Consider the following 23,337-nt stretch of genomic DNA (forward strand, 5'->3'; position numbering starts at 1 on the left):
CAAAGTATTGCAGTTTCAGCTTCAGCATCAGTCCTTCCAATGAACACCCAGGACTGATGTCCTTTAGAATGGACTGGTTGGATCTCCTTGCAGTCCAAGGGACTCTCAAGAGTCTTCTCCAGCACCACAGTTCAAAAGCATCAATTCTTCGGCGATCAGCTTTCTTCACAGTCCAACTCTCACATCCATACATGACCATGGGAAAAACCATAGCCTTGACTAGACGGACCTTTGTTGGCAAAGTAATGTCTCTGCTTTTTAATATACTATCAAGGTTGGTCATAACTTTCCTTCCAAGGAGTAAGCGTCTTTTAATTTCATGGCTGCAATCAGTATCCGCAGTGATTTTGGAGCCTAAAATAATAAAGTCTAACACTGTTTCCACTGTTTCCCCATCTATTTCCCAAGAAGTGATGGGACTAGATGCCATGATCTTAGTTTTCTGAATGTTGAGCTTCAAGCCAACATTTTCACTCTCCTCTTTCACTTTTATCAAGAGGCTTTTTAGTTCCTCTTCATTTTCTGCCGTAAGGGTGGTGTCATCTGCATATCTGAGGTTATTGATATTTCTCCTGGCAATCTTGATTCCAGCTTGTGCTTCTTCCAGCCCAGCATTCCTCATGATGTACTCTGCATATAAGTTAAATAAGCAGGGTGAAAATAGACAGCTTTGACGTACTCCTTTTCCTATTTGGAACCAGTCTGTTGTTCCATGTCCAGTTCTAACTGTTGCTTCCTGACCTGCATACAGGTTCCTCAAGAGGCAGGTCAGGTGGTCTGGTATTCCCGTCTCTTTCAGAATTGTCCACAGTTTATTGTGATCCACACAGTGAAAGGCTTTGGCATAGTGAATGAAGCAGAAATAGATGTTTTTCTGGAACTCTCTTGCTTTTTCCTTGATCCAGTGGATGTTGGCAATTTGATCTCTGGTTCCTCTGCCTTTTCTAAAACCAGCTTGAACATCTGGAAGTTCATGGTTCACGTAAGGCTGAAGCCTGGCTTGGAGAAGTTTGAGCATGACTTTACTAGCGTGCCACCTGACCTGTCTCTTGAGAAACCTGTATGCAGGTCAGGAAGCAACAGTCAGAACTGTACATGGAACAACAGACTGGTTCCAAATAGGAAAAGGAGTACGTCAAGGCTGTATATTGTCACCTTGCTTATTTAACTTATATGCAGAGTACATCAGGAGGAACGCTTGGCTGGAAGAAGCACAAGCTGGAATCAGGATTGCCGGGAGAAATATCAATAACCTCAGATATGCAGATGACACTACCATTATGGCAGAAAGTGAAGAGGAACTCAAAGGCCTCTTGATGAAAGTGAAAGAGGAGAGTGAAAAGTTTGGCTTGAAGCTCAACATTCAGAAAACAAAGATCATGGCATCTGGTCCCAGCACTTCATGGGAAATAGATGGGGAAACAGTGGAAACAATGTCAGACTTTATTTTTTTGGGCTCTAAAATGACTGCAGATGCTGATTGCAGCCATGAAATTAAAAGACGCTTACTCCTTAGAAGGCAAGTTATGACCAACCTTGATAGTATATTAAAAAGCAGAGACATTACTTTGCCAACAAAGGTCCGTCTAGTTAAGTCTATGGTTTTTCCCATGGTCATGTATGGATGTGAGAGTTGGACTGTGAAGAAAGCTGACCGCCGAAGAATTGATGCTTTTGAACTGTGGTGCTGGAGAAGACTCTTGAGAGTCCCTTGGACTGCAAGGAGATCCAACTAGTCCATTCTAAAGGAGATCAATCCTGGGTGTTCATTGGAAGGACTGATGCTAAAACTGAAACTCCAATACTTTGGCCACATCATGCGATGAGTTGACTCACTGGAAAAGACTCTGATGCTAGGAAAGGTTGGGGGCGGGAGGATAAAGGGACGACAGAGAATGAGATGACTGGATGGCATCACCGACTCGATGGATATGAGTTTGAGTGAACTCTGGGAGTTGGTGATGGACAGGGAGGCCTGGCGTGCTGTGATTCATGGGGTCGCGGAGAGTCGGACACGACTGAGCGACTGAACTGAACTGACTGAGATGAGTGCAATTGTGCGGTAGTTTGAGCATTCTTTGGCATTCCCTTTCTTTGGGATTGGAATGAAGACTGACCTTTTCCAGTCCTGTGGCCACTGCTGAGTTTTCCAAATTTGCTGGCATATGGAGTGCAGCACTTCCACAGCATCATCTTTCAGGATTTGAAATAGCTCAACTGGAATTCCATCACCTCCATTAGCTTTGTTCAGTTAATCAGTGTTAAATCTATAAAATATTTATTTAGCACAGCACTTGAAGCATTAGACATTGGGCAATTAAACCACATTAAAACTGGACAAGACCCTTGTCCTCCATATTCAGAATCAGATGTTCACAGCCCCTATCTGTGCAGTCCCTATCCGGTGTTTGTACATGATTCAAAAGGCAGCAGGGGCAACAGGCAAGTTACTTTGAAGGACATGGAATACTATGATCCGGAAGAACATTATATTGTTACTCCAGTGTCATGTACCACTCCACCTTTCTCCAAGGTGGTCTCGATAATTCTGAAATGGCAGGTCTGGCTGATACAGAATAAAGACGACAACACAACATTTACCCTGTGGAGATATCCTCACTCCTAGTATACATGTATGTTGATCTTGAATGCAGCTCGTCTTGAAAACTTATCATGATCATTCTGGGTTTTTAGGTTGGGTGATCCATCAATCTTGCACTCAAGTGTTAACTTCTTTTATATCATGCTTATTAACAAAGATGAACTAGAGATAGCTCACCTGGTGGCTATAGATAGCTCCCATGCAGTATTTTGGTAACATGAAAACTATTTTAAATCTATCTTTCCACTGGGAAGATAAGTTGATAGAACTCCTGGGCTTTCATTCTTTGCAATACATTCTATCCTTGGTTCTCATTGAGGCTTTAATCCAATCATTCTGTTCACAAGAATACAAAGGTTTTCTGTGTTGTAGCCAAGCTTGGCATCATCCACACCTCTGCATGCTTCAAAGAAGGCAAGAGGAAACTGACATGCAGTATAATCTGGACCTTTCTGCTCAGAAGAGTTTCCATTGTTACATTCTGTGAGATTCTGTTCTTCTAAGCCAAATGGCTTTAGAAATTTCTTAACGTCATCGGTGTACCTTTTATAGGACTCTGGATTAAACATGCCAAATCAAAAATCCAATACCATCACTAGTTTTGGAAAAAACCATTTAAGTCCTGAACTTGCAATCTGGTCATGATATTTTGGAATCTCATTGTTCAGAGTCTGAAGTATAGCCCACATTGTGAATGAAAAGAGTGCAGCCAGGAACCCATAAAAGAGTAGGTGGAAGAGCAAGATCAAACCCCAGCTCTTAGCAATGCACCCCAGGAGCTCTCTGGTGGTCAGGTTGTAGATGAAGAGCTTCCACTTGGCCAGGCTCTGTTTGAAGGACTTCTTGTCTTTCTCTGTCATGGTGTGTGCTGACCGCACGGGGAGTGGCAGCACGGAGGTAGAAGAGGGGAGAAGGGCGGAGGCTTGTCCTGGTTTGAGCAGCAGCAGAAGGCAGTATGTCCAAGGGACCCTCCTCGCTGTGTGAGCACTGAAGCCGACTGCTCTGCACCGTGCCAGGCTGGGCTGCCACTCCGGCCAAATTCATGTTATCAGTTTTGTGCACTATTAGAAAATTCTCTTGGCAGAAAATTATTATTTGTATTTATTTTTAAATGTTTGTTTATTTTTGGCTGTGCTGGCTCTTCATTGCTGCTCCCAGGCTTTCTTTAGCAGTGAGCAGAGGCTACTCTGTAGTTGAAGTGCATGGGCTTCTCATTGCAGTGGCCTCTGTTATTGCAGAGCACAAGCTCTAGGGCATGCTAGCTGCAGTAGTTGTGGGGTATGGGCTTCAGAGTGCAGCCAAAGAGGTGATCTGTGGGCTCAGTTGCCCAGCAGCATGTGGGGTCTTCCAGAACCAGGGATGGAACCTGTGTCCTTTGCATTGCAAGGCAGATTCTTAACCAGTGGACCACCAGGGATGCCCCACTGGTAGAGAATTAGAGTGGAAGTGTGGAAGGTGTGGTCAACACGAGCTTCAGAAAGATGCCATTAAGGATGAGAAGTTGGGGTGACTCTAAGAGCAAAGTTCAGAGCATCCTTTGATTTCCTGGAAAAGTGTTTTTCAAATTGCAGGTAGTGACTGAAATCACTTTAGTGGTTCATGACCAGCATTTTTTTAAAAAAAAAATTAAGTAGATTGCAGAATGTCAGAGTGTATCTGATTTTGTTTTATTTAAATTGTGTATGACTACATCATGCTCCAAAATGTATTTCATACTGTGAATGACAGTCAAAAAAGGTTAAAGTACTCCATTCCATAAAAAGGAAGATTTCTCATCAACTTGAACTAGCACATCTTACCAATAAGTCCATGGAAGCTTCAGGTACAATTATTTTCAGACAACTAAACTTCTACTAACCTCTGTCATGCATTGTTCCTGGTTTAAATATACATTTTCTTTTCTCTTCTCAAAATTTCAGCTTAAATTGCATTTAAGCCTTTGACATACTCCTGGTTCACGCCATCAGATCATGTTAATAACAAATAGTGCACAGGCTCAGAGGAGAGAGTTTCTAGAAATCAGGATGTGAAAACTAAAGACTGTGTAACCTTGAGAAGATCTCATCCTCACGTGGAAATTTCCAAGCTCTAGTCAGTTGGTGAACTGAGTCAGGGTCCTCAAGGGTTCACCAGTGGAGGGTTTGGAGCTGCCCCGGTGCTTTTAGGGAAAGAAAATACTAATCAGGTATTCCAGTTCAGCAAAAAACCCACACTCAACCTAGGTATGATTTTATATTTATATTTTAGTTTGTAACTTATTGGTGCCTTTTATTTTGCTCCTCTGCCTTGTCTTCAGATGAAGAGCAAACCTCGTATTGATTGAATTTCTAGGGTTGTTAATGCATTTATACAGGTTAAGCACCAACACTTAAAGCAGCAATAGAGTAGTCTTCTCTTAGCCACAGGCATACCTTCCAAAACCCCAGGGGTTGCCTGAAACAGAACAGCACTGAATCCTGTATATACTATGTTTTTTCATATACATACCTGCCTATGATTAAGTTTAATTTATCAATTAGGCACAGTAAGAGAATATCCAAATTGCCACGTCACTTCTCTGTGCTTTGTGGCCACGTTTTAGTAAAACAAGGTTACTTGAACACAAGGACTGCAACACCAAGACAGTGACTCTGATAACTTAGACTGCTACTGAGTGGCTAATGGATGGGTGGTGGGCACAGCGTCCGTACTCTGGACAGAATGATTCACGTCCCATCAGGACAGCGGGACACTGCAAGATGTCGTCACAAACTTAGAAGTGTTATTTCTAGAATTTTCCATTTAATATCTCAGGCCCCAGTTGACTGCAAATAACTGAAACAATAGATGAAACCGAGGAAACCTAACCCCTTTAGGTTAGCATATAATAAAGTAATCTATCATACATTAAAAGAGCTCTTACTTGAAAATCTTGTTCTTTTGCAGGAACATTATTTTTCCTTGAAATGTTTTATGTATTTAATGAGGGGGTTTATTTGTGTTGCTTTATCAAAATAAAATTATGAATTTTACTAAATATTATAAAAAGTGAGGTAAGTTTGTAACAAAAAATAAGAAATTTTAAACCTAAGACCAGAACATAGTTTTTACCTTTCAATATATTTATAAGAGTGGCTGTCAAAGTTAAATGGATCTCTTATTTTGGTTATTAATAACTCTTGAATTATTCAAGAGTATTTTTTGTTGTGAGTTAATCTTGTGTGTGTGGTGGTTACTTTTTTAGGTGAAGAGTATGGCAGTAAGGAAGATTTTGGTATGAGAAATTTTCACAGTTTTAATTCATACTGTAAGATTAATTACATACCTTGTTTTTTTCTTTAGTTGATGATCAGCTGACTGTTCACATAGATGAAGGTGGATGGGCTTGTCTGGTCTGCAAAGAGAAACTCATTATTTGGAAGATTGCTCTGTCACCTATCACTAAGGTAATGATTCTTTAAAGAGCTGGAGGGAGAGGAGAAGATTCCTAGTTGGCTCTGAATTTTTACCCTAACTTTTTAGAGTTGTTGGAAATCTGTAATTTGAATCGACTCAAGCATCATAGATTTGCATTTTTATAGTGATATGAAATACCAAGCATGCATACACATTTGTGTATTGGGAAAAAAGTTTCTCTCCTTATCATGATTTTAAACAAGATATATTTTATTTACATTTAATAAAGTTAGAGACATTGACATTTTTAATGAATGTCATGCTAGTCACTCTGTGCAGTGAAGTCTAAGGCTAAATGCCATCCACATAAACTAATGAACTGAGTTTCTGAGAGGGTAGGAACATGTTGCACTGAATCTACTGAATCATGTATAAGAAAACAGGAAAAAACTATACCAGTTGTTATAACAGTTAGCTCTTCATTGTCAGCTTCTCACACGGGGGCTTTCATTTGCACGTCCACTGCTTTTCTCTCAGCAGCCTCTTTCTGTCCACTCCGGATCGGGCACACTCTCTTGCAATACCCATGCTCACTGGGCCTTTGTTCCACTGGGACTCAGGCTCCAGCTCACCTCGACTCTTCGTGTGTGCTGGTCTCCGTACACCTGCTGTCTGGAAAACCGTGTTTGTAGTTGGGAACAGAGGTGAGGGAGAGGTCCTGCGGTGGGCATCCTGAGTTAGCAGAGGAAGCCTGGTACTGGCTGAGTCTCGGAAATATTTTCTGGGTGACTTGGAATACTTACTCTAGTCATGCCGATTTTAAATGTCAACTCAACAAATCAAGATTAGACTGGGAAAATTCCATGGGAAGTCTACACAGTTCTTTCAACCAATAGACTATTTTTTGGTCTGGGAAGAGATTTGAGTAGTTTGTGTTAAGGGTCTGGTCTAGCTGTTAAGTTTTCCTGATTCTGTATCTCTTAAAATATTTTGTTTTAAAATTAGTGAAAATGACGATGAAAGCCTGATCAAAAAGATGTGAGAAGAAAGTATTTCTAGAATAGTATTTCTAGCAGTGAATTAGAATCTAAAGTATGCAGAGAAAGTGAAGTCAGGTGCCTGTTCAAAAATTGGATTTGAAATGACAATTTTTTTGTTTGGATTTGTTTGATAGCTATCTGTTTGCAAAGAGCTTCAGCTGCCACCTAGTGATTTCCACTGGAGTGCCAACTTGGTGGCTCTCTCTTACTCTGCTACCTCAGGCGAAGCACATTCTACTCAGGTGGGTGACTTAAATGCATATTGAAGTATATTTTTTTAAGATAAGGGAGTTCTAAAGTTGGGGGGTCACCTAGTTGGGTTTTGAAACATAGCTGTAAAGCTGCAGAAATCAAGACAGAATGGTAATGGCAGAGGCAGACACACGGGGCAGTGGAACAGAACAGTGTACACATACAGACCCACACAGAGATGGTGCGCTTATCTTTGACGGGTGCAGAAGAAATTCGGTGAAGCGAGGATGGTCTTCTCAATAAATGGTGTTGGAATCATTGACCATCTTTAGGAAGAAAAAAAAATTCCTCCTAAACCTCATGTAAAGATGAACCCAAAATGGATCATAGGTCTAAATGTAAATTGTAAAACTAAAAACTTTTAGAAGAAAACAGGAAAAAAAATCATCATGACATGGGGTTAGTTGAAGAGATCTTAGAAGTCACCAAAAATGTGGCTCATAAAAGAAGAAAAATAGATAAATTGGACTTAATCAAAATTTAAAACTTGGCTCTGCCAAAGACCCTGAGAAGAAAACAAAGAGAGAGCTACAGATTGGTAGGAAGTACTATAAACGAAACATCCAATAAAGAACCTGTATCCAGAACGTAAAATGGACTCTCAGAACTTAGTAAGAAAACAAACAACCCAATTTAAAAAGTAAGGCATGGAACTGAACACTTTACCAAAGAGAATATAAGGATGTCACATAAGCAGTGAAGAGACATTCACATCATTAGCCGTTCAGTTCAGTTCAGTGTCTCAGTTGTGTCCGACTCTCTGCGACCCCATGAATCACAGCATGCCAGGCCTCCCTGTCCATCACCAACTCCCAGAGTTCACTCACACTCACGTCCATCGATTAGGGGAATGCAAATAAAACAAGTGAGATACAGTTCACTCTTACTACAATGGCTGAAAGTAAAAGTACTGACAGTGCCAACTGCTAGTAAGGATGTGGAGCAGCTGGGACCTCATACAGTGCTGATAGGCATGCAGAACGGTGCAGCCACTGATTTTCACTTTCTTAGAAAGTTAAAGTGCCCTTTTCATATGACCCAACAATTCCATTCCTGGCTGTTTATTTTAGAGAAATTAAAGCTTATGTTCATACACACACACACAACAATACACTAATGTCATCATAGCACCGTTATTTGTGATGGCCAAGGGTAGAAACAATCTGAGTATTCTTTCGCAAGTGAATGGATAAATAGACTGATTCTTCCATAGGATGAAATACTGCTTAGCAGTAAAAAGACATGAGCTATTGATCCCATGAAACAACATGGGTGAATCTCAAAGGCATTGTGCTAAACGAGATAAACCACTGTGATAAACCATTGTCAAAAGTTTCTTTTCTATATGATTTCGTTTGTTTGGCATTCTCAGAAAGACAGAACTATAGTGATGGAAATGGGGATTGCCAGCGGTGAGGGTAGGGAAGGGTGTGACCAAAGGTAGTGTTATGGAGCTTTGGTGCTGATGGACTCTCCTATATCCTGCTTGCGGTGGGACTTTCAGGAGTCTAAAAGTGAACGTTTTAGTCACTTAGTCATGTCTGACTCTTTGTGACCCATGGACTGTAGCCACCAGGCTCCTCTGTCCATGAAATTCTCCAAGCAAGAATACTGCAGTGGGTTGCCATTCCCTTCTCCAGGGGATCTTCCCAACCCAGGGATTGAACTTGGGTCTCCCACATTGCAGGTAGATCCTTTACCATCTGATCCACCATTTGTTTTAAAATTCATAGGACTGTAAAAAGCGAAACATTTTGTAAGATCTGAAGAGAAACCAGCGTATAAAAACTCCTAGAATTATAAAACAGGAGGAGAAAATGTCAGTTTTACTGTGTAATAATGTTTTAAATATGGAAGAACAGGATTGCCCCCTGATTTCTGTGCATCAGGAGTGCCTCGCCCCGGCTTCTGTATGTCAGTGCCGTCAGACTGCCGCTCGCGGCCCCTTTCTTGTGTTTGCCGAGTGCTATGCTTGTTTCAGGCTGTTACTGTCATGGCTGCCACCAGAGAGGGCTCCGTCCGCTATTGGCCAAGCCTTGCGAGTGAAGACACCTACACAGAGACGTGCATAGATCTGGGAGGTGATAAGACCTACAGTTTCCTAACAGCAGTGCAGGTACACCGACGGGTACTCTTTCATATTTATCGGAAAACTGTCATTTGGCTTGGAAAGCAGGTGTGAATGACTAAAAGTTTGTGATTTTGAGCAGATCATACAGGTGGGGTGGGGGGAGATCAAAACAGAGGCAAGGAAAGAATGTAAGGGTCTCGGCCTTGAGCACTGAGACTGAGGGAAGCCCTTCTCGTAGGACCCGGACCTGTCAGTGCAGCTTAGTAGCCAGTGGCATTCGTTTCTGTCAGAAACGTCTTTAGAGAGCGATCCAGAAACTCTTAGAGGAGGAATGGTCTGCTAATACGTATTCTCCTGGTTTACCAAAGAAATAAAATCTGATTCTTGATTTGTTGAACCTATGTAATGTGAACCTATAACTTAAAAATCAGAATTTAAAAAAAAAGATGCAATTAAAAAAATGGCTACAAAGTTTTTCTGTGTAGTATTAAGTGAATGGATTCATAAATAAAAATGATTTTTAAAAAATAGCACTGTTCTTTTTTATTCTTTTAGATTTATGTTGAGGTACAGATGATTTCCCTCAAAGTGTATCAAAGTGATTTGTGCTCATTTTCTTTTCTTAGTCTTAAATGCTTAACTGAACTAATTTCACAACATTTGTTCACAGGGAGGAAGTTTTATTTTATCCTCATCGGGGGGCCAACTAATCCGCCTGATACCTGAAAGTATAGGAAAAATTCATCAGCATATCCTGCCTCAAGGACAAGGCGTGCTTTCAGGAATTGGTCGAAAGGTTTCTTCTCTTTTGGGAATTTTATCTCCTAGTAGTGATCTCATTGTAAGTTGATAAAATAACTTTGTTTTACTAGCTTGTTTCTTAGTGAAATCAGTAAGTTGGCAGTCTCCTATGAAGTTAACATTGCCACTGTATGAACAGTGGTGTACGTGAGATGAAAACTTCGATCTTTCAGTGAAGCATTTTTATTATGATGATTAGATGAGCTCTTACTAACCCTCTTGCATCCTCTGTACATTAATTATTCTTAAGTTTTATAGATTATCTTATAAGTTCATTTTTTGAATTAAAACTATGATGTAAAGTTATAAATGTGTTTAAGGATTAGTTTTGCTTTTTAGACATAATCAAAAGTGTGCTTTCCACCCCTGAGCCTCCAGCTGTCTGTGTGGATGACTCAGATCTGCTGGGCTCTGCCTCAGACTCTGGAGTAATGAGTGAAGATGCTGGGAACTAATGTGGGGTCATCTGCTCTGCCAGGTGCCCTGTGTGTGTTATCTCCTGTAATTATTGTGATCGGTAATGTATAGAGCTTCATGTCCCATTTATGTTAAATAAATGAGGAAATGGCCTCAGTGAGGCTACCAAAATTGCCCAAAGTTCAAAACTGCTCAGTGGCAGATGCATACCCACATCTGGGTGAACTGAGAGCACATTCCCCCATCCCCGACTTTTTTTTAAACATTTTATTTTATAGAGTATAGCTGAGTAACAATGCTGTGTCTGTTTCAGGTGGATAGTAAAGGGACTCAGCCATACATCCACATGTATCTATTCTCCCCCAGACTCCCCCTGCATCCAGGCTGCCACATAACCCTGAGCAGAGTTCCCTGTGCTGTGCAGCAGTTCCCCTTGCATTAGCCTTGTTAAATACTGCAGTATCACATCCTTTATTAAACTGTGTTTTTCCCTCTGATTTCAGGTTGCTATCATTATCTGCTTCCTTAAGTGGTCTTTGAACCTAAACCTTAACATGTCTAGACAAACACTGCTCATGTTCTTTTCTCTCCTATTGACTTACAAAGCTCACTTTCCTTTTGGCCTGTTTCTAATGGCACTGTCGTCGTTTTCAGAGCCCCAGGTATAGAATCCTGGTTGTGTGTGTGTGTGTCTCCCTCTCTTTATGGAGCAGGTTATTTACCGGGTTCTCTAGATTTGAGTCATAGTGACCGGAAAAGTGGAGACAATTAGGGTTTTAGTTCAGCAGTCATGTATACGCAGTGTTTAAGTTGGGTTAGGTGTGTTCTTCAGAAGCAAGGAAGATGCAGTGATATAACCATGTGGAACTACACACACCCCTCCAGATTCCTTCTCCTGTAACACAGCTCTTGTGCTCACAAGCTATGGATCTTATCTCCTTAGCTTACTTGCTTTACAAACTGACATTCAAGACTGTGCTGTGTGTGAACCTTCATTTTGCTTCTTTCCTAGCTCTAATTCACATTCCAGTTTAGCAGGACTGTTTTGTTCTCTAAAGAGCCTCCGACTTTTCTGCCTCCCTACTCTGCTCTTCCTGGGCTTTCTGCCTGTGAAAATCCTCCTTACTCTCAAGGTCTATTTCAGGATCACTTCTTCCTTTGAACCCTAAATGAAGAATTCTGCTAGGATTACTAATCAAATAGCTATAAAATATACGATTTTTTAATTTCAGAAAAATCATTATTGACATTAGAATTTAATAATCTATAAACTTTTTTTCTCCTCTTCATACAGCTTTCAAGTGTCCTTTGGGATAGAGAGAGAGCAAGCTTTTATAGCCTGACAAGTTCAAATATCTGTAAATGGGAATTAGATGATTCTTCAGAAAAACAAGCACATAGTTGGGATATAAATAGAGTCCTGAAGGAAAACATTATTGATGCTATCTGGGTAAGTAACAGTAACATTCATCTCTGTCATTTTTATTTATATAAGATTGCTAGTTCCTTTAGTTGTATTTATTAGAACACATTTCAGTGTAATACACGAAGTTTTAGCCATCAAATAAGCAGAGATGGAGTATTCAATCTTTAGAAGTATTGGGACTCACTGGTTTACTTAATTTTTTAAATGCATATGTTATTCATTCAATAAGTTTAACTTACTGTGGATGAGGCAGTTTAGTAGGTGCTGGGGATATAAAGGTGAAAAGAAATGATTCCTATACTGAAGGAGCTTACATTGTTGATATTTTCATGTAGGGATCTGAAAGTAACTATGAAGCTATTAAAGAAGGGGTCAACATTCGGTATTTGGATTTGAAGCAAAACTGGTAAGCAATTCATTTGTCATGCAGAACATAGGTAGTTGTTTGGAAAAACAGATTGATGTTTGTTATGGAATAACAAGCACCCTTGCCATCTGTTCTTCTGGTGTGTCTAACCCTAATCTTGTATCATTCTGCTTACCGAATCACTTTGTTCTGTCCGGCAGTGCTAATTCATTTCAGCAGTGTTGGCAGTTTTCGGCCTTCCACTGAGTGTCCCATTAGCTGTCTGCCCTTGTTAGGGGTCATCTGTTCTGCTCGCGCAGCCGGAGCCTCCGAGAGCTGCTGGCCCGGCTACTGGGTGTGCTCCATGCTGTCGTCTTTGCTGACTCAGTGGAGATTCTGGGGGCTCTTCTCCAGTCCTTTTTTTGTCGCTGACGGAGCTTTAGCCTGCGTTTGTGGCTGTGTTGAGTAAAGGAAGGCTGGTGAGGTTTTGTCCCGGAGGAACATTGCACAGACCACTCAGTCTTGGTCTGTGACTGAATCGCTCAGGGTGACTTTCCTCTGAGAGCCCGTGCTCTTAGTGGTGCTGGAGATCGCAGGCTAGTCTGATGAAGCTGCTGAACCCCGCGTTACTGTTTAACATTATGGTCATAGAGAACGGAAAACCATTTATAATAGGGCTTCTGTGATAGAATTTATAATGTGGGCAAACATAGGATTTGTAATTCTTTAAAACACAGCTTACTGGAAGTTAGGATAATGTTTATGTGTTTTAGAGTAATTTAGTTTAGTAGAACAAATTCTACTTGTTTCTTGGCTTGCAGTTCTGCTGTTTAATTTTTCTCTTGCGGGCTATTGAGACTTGTCAGGATCCTTCTTTGTAATTTCTGGAAAACTTGTATGTAAACTATCAAAGAAGTAAAAATAAGTATATGCTTAATTTCCAAAAATATTTTAATTAAATGCAGTTTATCTTGCTTTAATTTATCTTTACTGGACCTCCATATAAGTTTAGAACTGGTGCCAGGACGCAGCCAACTGTGGGGACGAGGATGTGGACACTGTTTCACATGTAATTTTCAGAATGGAGACACAGGTTGAGCACAGAGAAGCATGCTGAGGACGTGCTGTGCGAAGGCAGACACAGAATGCTGTTGTGCCAGCACGGATTGGTTCTTGTGGGGCCTGTGAGATGCAGTTCTCCTCCTTCTGGGCCCCTCCCACCATCGCTCCAAACAATCCAGTCATCACTCTCTGTGTCCTCAAGTCCCTCTGATCCTTGTAGACTGGTCCATGTCTGGATAGCTGTCTTCTGTTGAAGAAGCATGTGTCTCCCTGATGCTTGTTGCTCTTCCTTGATCAGCTGTTGAAGATTTTACTGATTTGCAAACTTAATTATCTTTCTATCTTTACTGCCCAAAATAGCTTCATGTTACTTTAATCATGAAGATTTTTTTTTTTTTTGTAATGATGTCAAATGAAGCTGATCTAAGCACCACTTCCTGAGGAATTCTTTATTAGCCTTGTCTCCGGGCCTCACTGGCACCTTTCACTGCATGGCAATCCAATCTGTGGAGTAACTTCGGTTGACTCACCACAGCATGGCCATCTCTACCTCCCTACCTGGTGCAGAGGAAGGCTCTCAGGACTGAGTTCTCTGTGGCCTTGCTCACTGCCCTCTTAGCTGTCATCCAGGAGCTGTTTAGGTCACTGCCAATATGTTCCAGTTTGGACCAGTGTCCTTGAAGTTTTCGAGGGAATTCAGGTAGAAGTGATAAGAGTTGGGGAGCTGGGGAAAGGAAACAGTGGGGAAGGAAAATGAGAGCTGTATCAGGACTGCTTGATTTGAAGTGCATGTCATCTAGTCAGTAGCTTGCTTTATTATTTTTAGTTATCGGTAGAGACTGCTTGCTATCCTGTTAATATTTCTGAAACTTGAATGAAAGTTGATAAAAATGCTACTAAATGTTTTAGGAGTTGAGATTAGAGACCATTTAATTTTTTTTTTTTAAGTTGGGGGCAACAACTTTGATAGACTTAAGAGGACCACATACATTTTTAAGATGGAAAAAAGTTTGTTCACCTATACAGCAGCTTCAATATACAGTAGGAGTTCTATGACCGGTTATTAAAGGTAAAACCAAAATGTTTTTCTTCTGTACAAGAGTAAACTTTAAAAAGCAGATTACATCAAGGGTTAGCAACCTTCTCTGTAAAGGGTCCAAAACTATATTTCTAGGCTTCAGGGACCACATGGTCTTTGTTGCAGCTATTTTACTCTACCAGTGGTAGTATTAGCAGCAGCAGACGGCACACAGACAAGTGGGCATGGCCGTCTTGCAGGACAGACTCATGTACAGAAATTCGCCTGTGGTCAGTTTGACCTGAGAGCTGCACCTTGCTAATCCCTGTGTTTGATGATTTGTTGGTCTTTTTAAGTCAGATTTATTGAGTTATATTTTACATACAGTAAATATGTTGTGCCCTTTTTAGTATATAATCTGGTGAGTTTTGATGAGTGCATCGTCAGTTAACTACAACCACAATCAAGATACAGAACAGTTCTGTCATCCCAAAAGTTCCTTTGTACTCCTTTGTCAGGGGCTTTCTGGGTGGCTCAGTGGTTAAAAAAAAATCTGCCTGCCAGTGCAGGAGATGCAGGAGGCACAAGTTTGATCCCTGAGTTGGGAAGATCCCCTGGAGGAGGAAATGGCAACCCACTGCAGTATTCTTGCCTAGAAAATCCCATGAACAGAGGAACCTGATGGGCTATAGTCTGTAGGGTCACAAAGAGTCAAACAGGATTGAGTATGCATACACACACTCCTTTTTCAACCCTTCCTTCACTTCCAGCTCCTGGTGAGCATTGATGTCTTTTCTGTCCCTATATTGTAGATGGCATCATACAGTATAAAGCCTTTGGCGTCTGGTTTCTTTCACTAGCATAATGAATTTGATATTGATTCAGTGGTCTGGTCTCTTCCTTTTTACTGCGGAGTAGCTTTACCAGGATTTGTTTATTCAACAGCTGAAGGATACTGAGTTGTTTCTATTTTTAGGCAATTATGAGTAAAGTCACTGTAAACATTTGTACACAGGTTTTTGTGTAAAGATCAGTTTTTATTTCTCTTAGGTAAATATCTAGGACTGGGCTTGCTAGTTCATATGGTAAATGCATGTTTATCTCTTTAAGAAATTGCCAAACTGTTTTCCAAAGAGACAGTATATCTTTCTTTTTCATTGATTAGCGATGGGCTCCTAATTTTGGCAGCAGCATGGCACCTGGCAGACAGCCCCTGCCTGGTCTATTACTCTCTGATAACAGTAGAAGATAATGGCTACCAAATGTCAGATTCAGTGACTGTGGAAGTCACTCAGTATAACCCACCTTTTCAGGTAAGATTTCTGTTTATAAGCTAAATGACCAAGTGACAGTAACTTGCTGAGTTTTTTTCTCCCTAACCATTGCAAGGTCAGATTCTTTGAGATATTCACCTATAAGGCTTAGAAATATGTTTAACTTAATTTTTTAAAAATCTCTTTATTGGGGGACTTTCCTGGTCGTCCAGTGGCTAAGACTGTGCTCCCAATGTAGGGGGCCCGGGTTCAATCCCTGGTCAGGGAACTAGATCCCTCATCCCGCAACTAAGAGTTTGCATGCTGTAATAAAAGATCCCACATGCCCCAACTCAAACCTGGTGCAGGCAAATGTAAATACATTTTTTAAAGTAAAATCCCTGTGTTTATTTATTATTACTAGCCACGCCGTGCAGTTTGCAGGGTTTTAGTCCCCTGACTGTAGATTGAACTCAGGCCCTCAGCAGTTAAAGCAGAGTCCTAGTCCACACTGGATCACCAGGGAATTCCCAGAAATACATTTTAAATAGCTAGTGTTTAGGCCGGAGAAGGCAATGGCGAGCCACTCCAGTACTATTGCCTAGAAAATCCCATGGATGGAGGAGCCTGGTAGGCTGCAGTCCATGGGGTCGCTAAGGGTTGGACACAACTGAGCGACTTCACTTTTCACCTTCACACATTGGAGAAGGAAATGGCAACCCACTCTAGTGTTCTTGCCTAGAGAATCCCAGGGATGGGGGAGCCTGGTGGGCTTCCGTCTATGGGGTCACACAGAGTCGGACACGACTGAAGTGACTTAGCAGCAGCAGCAGTGTTTAGGCAGTGCCTTCTGTTTGCCATCTCATCCTCATCCTCTGCTCAGCCTTAGCTAAAGAGAAGTGAGAGTGGGAGCCCTTGACAGTGAGCAGCATGTTTCTCCTGCTGTTGCTCTGTGAAGGGAGTTTCGTTTCTGTGTTACTGAGTAGAAAGAAAATATTGACGATGAACTGCAGAGTGAAAAATAGGAAGAAACTTGATGGGAATTGGACTTTGGTTTTGAGTGCTGTATATTACAGAAAAATCCTCTTTTTGCTCAAATAGGGATTATATTTGTAGGTAACCGCATTATATATTCATCAAAATTCATGTGAATAGTTAAAAGGCAAGAGTTGCGGACATGAGGGGATGGGGTGGGGGCGGGGCAGGTAACGAATTGAAAGAATAGCCTTAAAGCATATGCATTACCATATGTAAAACCAGGTAGTCAGTGGGAATTTGCTCTATGACACAGAGAACGCAAGTGCTCTGAGACAGCCTAGAGGGGTGGGATTGGCTGAGGGGTGGGAACGAGGTTCAGGAGGGAGGGGGCATATGTACACCTTTGGCTGATTCATGTTGATGTATGGCAGAATCCAATACAATATTGTAAAGCACTTATCCTCCAATTAAAAATAAGTACATTTTTTAAAAAGACAAGCTGTCTAATTTTAAGCTTCTTGATGGCAATTTAACATTGTTTAGTAACTGCTGTTATTTACGAGAGGCCTCCACAAGGTTAACTTCATTTAACCTTGTGTAGCATCTAATAGATCTTACTTGCATTTTAAAACAACTCTAAATCTAACCCCATTAATTAATTTGACATTTGTAGCTTTTGAATGTTTTTAAATACTTAGGAAAATTGTGTTTGGGAAATGGTATTGAGTTATAAAATACTCTGAATGATGAATTGTTCATTGAATGTTAGGAGATGAAGAGAATGAAATTCAGCATGTGAGAGCTTATTGTATTCTTTATTTGCTTAATCTTTTGGGATCTAATATTCAAGTACATAGGCCTACATTTGTAGTCATCAATATATTATTTTTATATAAGATAATACAGCTTGTTTCCTATGAAAGTTTCTAAAAATATGTTTGGTAAAATTGTCTTCTGGAAGAGACTTTTAGAAAGGGATTCTGAGGACATTTTGTAAGCTATACAGAATTCTGTATTGTTTCTGCTGGCAAAAACAGGGACATGGAAATGTCTAATATTACTGTATCATAAAAGCAAAGGAAGGCACTGTTATTGTTTATATGCTTTTTTAAAATACTATATATGACATAACCAAGTATAATTGCTTCGTGACATTTCTCAGTGTGTTGCATATAGAGGGCTTCCCTGGTGGCTCAGAGGTTAAAGCGTCTGCCTCCAATGCGGGAGACCCGGGTTCGATCCCTGGGTCGGGAAGATCCCCTGGAGAAGGAAACGGTAACCCACTCCAGTATTCTTGCCTGGAGAATCCCATGGACAGAGAAGCCTGGTAGGCTACAGTCCACAGGGTCGCAAAGAGTCGGACACGACTGAGCGAAGGAACGGAACGGAGCATCTAATTCTATTGAACTTATTCTTAATACAATTTGCATAACTGACTACTGTAAGGAAATCTTAATTTGACCTTATATTTCAAACAGAAATAAACCTTATGTGTTCTGATTATACAAGAAAAGTACACTCAGTGTTAAAAATTTTCGCAGACAATGCAAAGGGGATAAAGAAGACAATTTGAGAATTTAAAAATCATGGGATTCCACTTTTATGTTTGTAAAATTCTTTTAATAAACAAAGTATCCTTTTGAGCTTTTGCTAATTTTATGACTTACTAAGTCTTATTTCTGTTTCTGTTTCTAATTTCATATGTGAACAAGTTAACTCAGTTTTCTTGTGCTTGATATTTGGACAGTGAAGAAAGAAACAGCATTTATCAGGAGTTGTTTTAAAAGTATCTGTAAATTCTAAAATAATGAACTAATTTTATTTTCTTTCTCATGTTTGTTAATAGGCTTTTTAGTTGAAATCTTACTACCGTGGAAACATTTTCAAACTTTGCTAGTTATTTGCAACTCAGCAAATGATTTCTCTAATTGATATTTATAAACTTATTTCTGTCATGTTTTGTAAATCATCTCAGGTAATTTTAACAAGGATAATCAGTGAATTATTTTGTCATTTTTATGAGATAGTGTACCAAAGTGTGAATTATGAAGTCATACAAAAGTATTTTTGTTTCAATTCTTATTAAATGTAATCTTTAATTTTCAGTCTGAAGACTTGACTGTATGTCGGTTGATGGTCCCAAACTTTTCAAACCAGACTGCCTGTCTGTATACTGAAAGTACCGTCTACATGTGCTCCACAGGAACTGGGAAGTTTTCTCTTCCTCAGGAGAAAATTGTTTTTAATACACAAGGTGGGTAATCAGTTTTAGAAATTGGGAGTAGAAACTCATTTGTCATTCTGAGAAGTTTTTGTTCTCTTTCCATGAGCTTTGCTTCAAGCGTGATACCTGTGATAATTCAGTACCATACCTACAGTAGCTTAGAAACGGGGAGGGTGGTAGAGCCCAGTTTTACTATAGACAGAAAATAGTAACATTTTCCCCAGAAGAGGCCAAGAAGGAAAGAACTGACGCTCAGAGAAGTAATTGCTTGTTCCTGGTCACTAAGAGTGACTTCTGAGTTGATATTCTTTAAACAAGTTTGTTCAGACCCCTGGGTGAGAAGAGTCCCTGGCACTGGACTCATGCAAGGGGGCTGTGGCAGGTGGTGGCGGGGGACGGGTTGGGAGAAGCCATCCAAGAGTAGGAAAAACAAGCAGATAGTATTTATCTGAAGGGGCAAAGGACAAAATCCAGGTGAGCAGCAGCATGGCATCTTGATTGTCTGGTCCCAGCCCCAGAGCCTTGACTGGTTGGTTGGGATGCTGTTAAGTCTGCAGGCAAGCTTAGACCTTTTCCTGGCCCTCCCGTTGGCTTACTCAGTAAGTCAGAGTAGGATTGACAAGCTGTTGCTCTGTGTCTTGCAGAAGGGATGATTTTCTTGTTTGGTTCACTGTACTCACTGCTTTTGCACAGCACCATGGAGGACTCAGCCTGCCTCTGCAGATAGTGAGGAGCCTTGACTTGATGCAGGGTTATAACTGGGTTCAGAGTAGAAGTAACACGGTTAAGGGCTGTCATCAGGATCTTCTGCTTAGGGAAATAGATTTAGGAGGGTATTGTTTGGTAATATGTATTTGTGTATTTTCCTTTCTCTTAGGAGACAGTATTTTAGGAGCTGGTTCCTGCGGGGGTATACCTATCCTTTTTTCTAGAAACAGTGGATTGGTGTCTATTACTTCAAGGGAAAATGTGTCCATATTAGCAGAAGATCTTGAAGATTCCCTAGCATCTTCAGTTGCTGGACCAGGCAATGAGGTAACATGGTTTCATATTTTTTTTTTTTTCAATATAGTTGATTTTGTTGTAGTTGTGTAGTTGCTAAGTCATGTCAGACTCTTTGTGACCCTATGAACTGTAACCCTCTAGGCTCCTCTGTTCATGGGATTTCCTAGGCAAGAATACTGAAGTGGGTTGCCATTTCCTTCTCCAGAGGATCTTCTCCACCCAGGGATCAAAACCACGTCTCCTACATTGCAGGCAGATTCTTTACCACTGAGCTACCAAGGAAGCCTGTTACAAAGGATTTAAACATTTTTCTTGGGCTGTTTCCCACAAATGTTTGAAAGTCACACAGTTTTAAAAGAGTTATGATGAAGACATTAGTTCTTTTATCTCTCTCATTTCCTTTGCCCTCTTATTCAGAAGCATCTACTTTTAAGTCTTTTAGGTGGTTTTTTTTTTTTTTTTTTGGTGTTTTCCTCCACATTTCTAAGTAATATGTATATATTGCTGTCTGTCATTCATTATTTTTCATCATCTGTAGACCTCCTGTTATTGAAGATGAGGACTTGAGGTAACTTACACTCTTCTGCCTTGCCTTTATCATTCCAATATACATTTTTTCCATTCTAATGGCAATGTGAATGTTGTTTTTACAGTCCAGAGTGAAGCAGTATGCTGATTATATTTCTTTAATGTAGTGTACAACTTCATGTGATGCTTGAAGTGGACTAAATGTGTATTTGCTTACTTTTGTCTGATATTGGGTTTAATCTCCCAACATGTTCCAGCAGCTCTATAGATGTCTTTCTCTCTAGCTTTGCCCAGTCACATGTAGAAACCCTGTGCCTGCTATCTGCCTAGAACCACCCTGTTCCTTGTCCTCAGGATCTGTCTCCACACTGCTCGAGTTTGCCTGGTCTCCTCCCCACTCTGTCACTTGCTACTCTTTCCTCTGCTTTCTTTGTGTAGCTGGAACCACAGATGTGTGGGGGTTGAGTCTCTTTTTCTTCTTGGTATTCTGGGATGATTTTTGAGGGGAGAGTGGGGTAAAACTGTCATTTTTTTCACTGTCATCTTGAAGCTCATGATGTGTGAGATTTTTATCATTCTTTTAAGCATTAATACTGTTTTGAGTAATTTCTGTTTGAAGAATATGTAAAGTATATGGACTTTTTGTGTAATTCAAAATGAAAATGATTTAGTAACAGTTTCAACAGAAAGTAACTTTTTAAAAAACTTTCATTCTTTTGTAATCAGGTAGTTTTCACAATCCTGCTATATGTTCTGAAGCTATCGTACAGTATTCCATTTCTTTTAAATTTCTCTAAGTTTTTCTTTAAGCTTGAAATCAACCATTATGATTAGAAATACACTCTGTGATGTAAGGGTGAGCCTATCCAAAGGTTGTGTTGTGATGAAATCCCCAAATAATTTTACTCACAATATAATTCCTGAATTGACTTTAATTAATCATTTGATGTTTCCATAAATATCTTAAGTATGTAAGTCATTGATGTAGAGAGTATGGCAAACAGCTTGTGTGCCTGTGTTGTTTTCCTCATAGCTTGGTCTAATTTTTTTTGCAGTAACTAAGAATATTCTTATACCTTCAACTCTAAACTATAGTTTATTATTTTACAGAGTGTGGTTTTTGATACTCCTACCAAGAATGAAACTGTTGCCCAGGAAGATAAAACCAAATTGCTCAAAGCTGCTTTTCTGCAATTCTGCAGGTATAACAAGTTTTTAGAATTATGGCTCTTTTGGTGTCCAAGGACACTTTACTGACATTTGCTACTTATTTGTTGACTCGTGGGAGTGAGTTGAAGGAATGATGCCATCACCGAGATGTTTTTCTGAGCTTCGCGCTTTGCCAGCCTCTTGTTCTGATATTAGTGGCCGAGGCAGGCTCCAGCCAGCCTGGGAGAACTTTTTGTAACGCAGCTGTTGCACTTGTTGCAACAGTGCAGCACTAGAAGTGGTTATTGTGAAGCATCTTTTATGTATGATGTGAAGGCAGTGAAATTGCATACAAAAGGTCATCCTAGCTGTTGTGAAGTGTTGGCCTGGTGGTCGATTTTTGTACTGTTGCAATCACCACAGAAATCACTGGCTTACTTAATATAGCTCCTGGTCCTGCAGTTCGGCTGTTCAGGGTGACGCTGGGGATGGTAGTTTTCCTGGTTCTGCCTGAGCTCATGCGTGGTCTGCGGTCAGTAGCCAGCTGTCTGGCTACACTTTCCCACGTTTTGGGGGCCCTGACTGGTCGGCTCCATCTGCCTCACTTGGTGTCTTCATCTAGCAGGCTGCCCTGGCCTCTCTCAAGCCTCAGGGTTCTGGGAGCAGGAGAGAGCAAGCATTGCTACATGAGTGCCCCTCAAGTCTCTATCTGATCATGTTTGCTACTATCCCAGGGGCCCTGGCGAGGTCCGGGGGAGCCCCCCGGGGAGGACGCTCCCAAGAGGGTTTGCACAGGGTGGAGCAGACAGCTGCACTCGCTCCGTCACACTTGCTGACTGGGCGCAGTCATCTCTGCTCATCCCCCCCACACATTCTGCATAGTGTGTGTCTGGTACCGTCCTTAAATGGCGTGCATTCCATTTATGCTGGAATTAACACTCAGGAAAACTGTGATCCAGCCTTTGCTCTGCCCCTAGTTAGCTGTGTGAGACTGAGCAGACTGCTTATCGTTTCTAGAATTCCGGGTCAGCAGATCTGTGTTTTGAAGAGACGTTCATCCGGTACTGCCTCCACTTCCCCCACTCTCAGCTCATGGTCCCATAAGTCCACTCCTAGTGGCGTCTGCATGGAGGCGCCCACTCACACAGGGGCACACAGCTTGAAAGGGGTGGCGCTCACGTCTGGAAAGTTCTGGGCCGTTGTAGTCACGGTCTGCTGAGTTTAGTTTCTTGTCCAGGGGAGGGCACCATTAGGTCAGTTTTTGGTTTCTGTTTTTATATAATATTCTTTTAATCTTGTTTTATTGCATAGTGTTCAATCTGACTGCCAAGATTTGGATTAATACTATGATTTTGTATAATTTTATTTCTTTAATTAGCAATTCTGTCAGTCTTGTCTCATCTCAACATTTATATGGTGATGGAGTCATTGTACTAGCTTCCTGTGCCTGCTGTACTAAATTGCCACCAACTGGGTGGCTTAAAGCAATGAAGTTTATTCTGTCACAGGTCTGGAGGCCTGGTGTCCAAGATGAAGGTACCAGCGGGGCCAGCTCCCTCTGAGACTCTGGGCAAGGACCATTGCTTGCCCCTCCCTGGCTCCTGGTGGCCACCGGCCACTGGCTCTCTGGGCCACATGTGCGCCCCTCAGTTGTCCCCACTGTCACCCGTGGCTGTCTTCCCTGTGCACCTGTCCTCATACGTCCTAGTAATGACACTAGTCATTGGATTTAGGGCCCACCAGGCCAAGATGACCTCATCATAACTCAGCTGATCATATCTTCAGAAACC

The 23,337-nt window shown here is 41.0% G+C and overlaps 1 protein-coding gene and 1 pseudogene across 1 annotated transcript in view; one reads left to right on the forward strand and one right to left on the reverse strand.

The window, feature by feature from the left end:
- Positions 1-23,337, forward strand: part of NUP133 (nucleoporin 133) — a 60,276-nt gene that overhangs the window by 3,610 nt on the left and 33,329 nt on the right. Inside the window, exons 3-12 of the mRNA XM_055425843.2 lie at positions 5,924-6,027; positions 7,152-7,259; positions 9,251-9,385; positions 10,011-10,181; positions 11,853-12,008; positions 12,320-12,390; positions 15,576-15,723; positions 18,748-18,895; positions 19,743-19,900; positions 21,509-21,600. Coding sequence (XP_055281818.1) covers positions 5,924-6,027; positions 7,152-7,259; positions 9,251-9,385; positions 10,011-10,181; positions 11,853-12,008; positions 12,320-12,390; positions 15,576-15,723; positions 18,748-18,895; positions 19,743-19,900; positions 21,509-21,600 — 1,291 coding nt within the window. The remainder of the gene's footprint in view (positions 1-5,923; positions 6,028-7,151; positions 7,260-9,250; positions 9,386-10,010; positions 10,182-11,852; positions 12,009-12,319; positions 12,391-15,575; positions 15,724-18,747; positions 18,896-19,742; positions 19,901-21,508; positions 21,601-23,337) is intronic.
- LOC148775912 (sodium/potassium-transporting ATPase subunit beta-3 pseudogene) lies at positions 2,751-3,462 on the reverse strand (annotated as a pseudogene).

The sequence above is a fragment of the Moschus berezovskii genome, chromosome 12 (assembly GCF_049115385.1).
Source record: "Moschus berezovskii isolate FMDL1 chromosome 12, NW_MosBer_1.0, whole genome shotgun sequence".
Lineage (NCBI taxonomy): Eukaryota > Metazoa > Chordata > Mammalia > Artiodactyla > Moschidae > Moschus > Moschus berezovskii.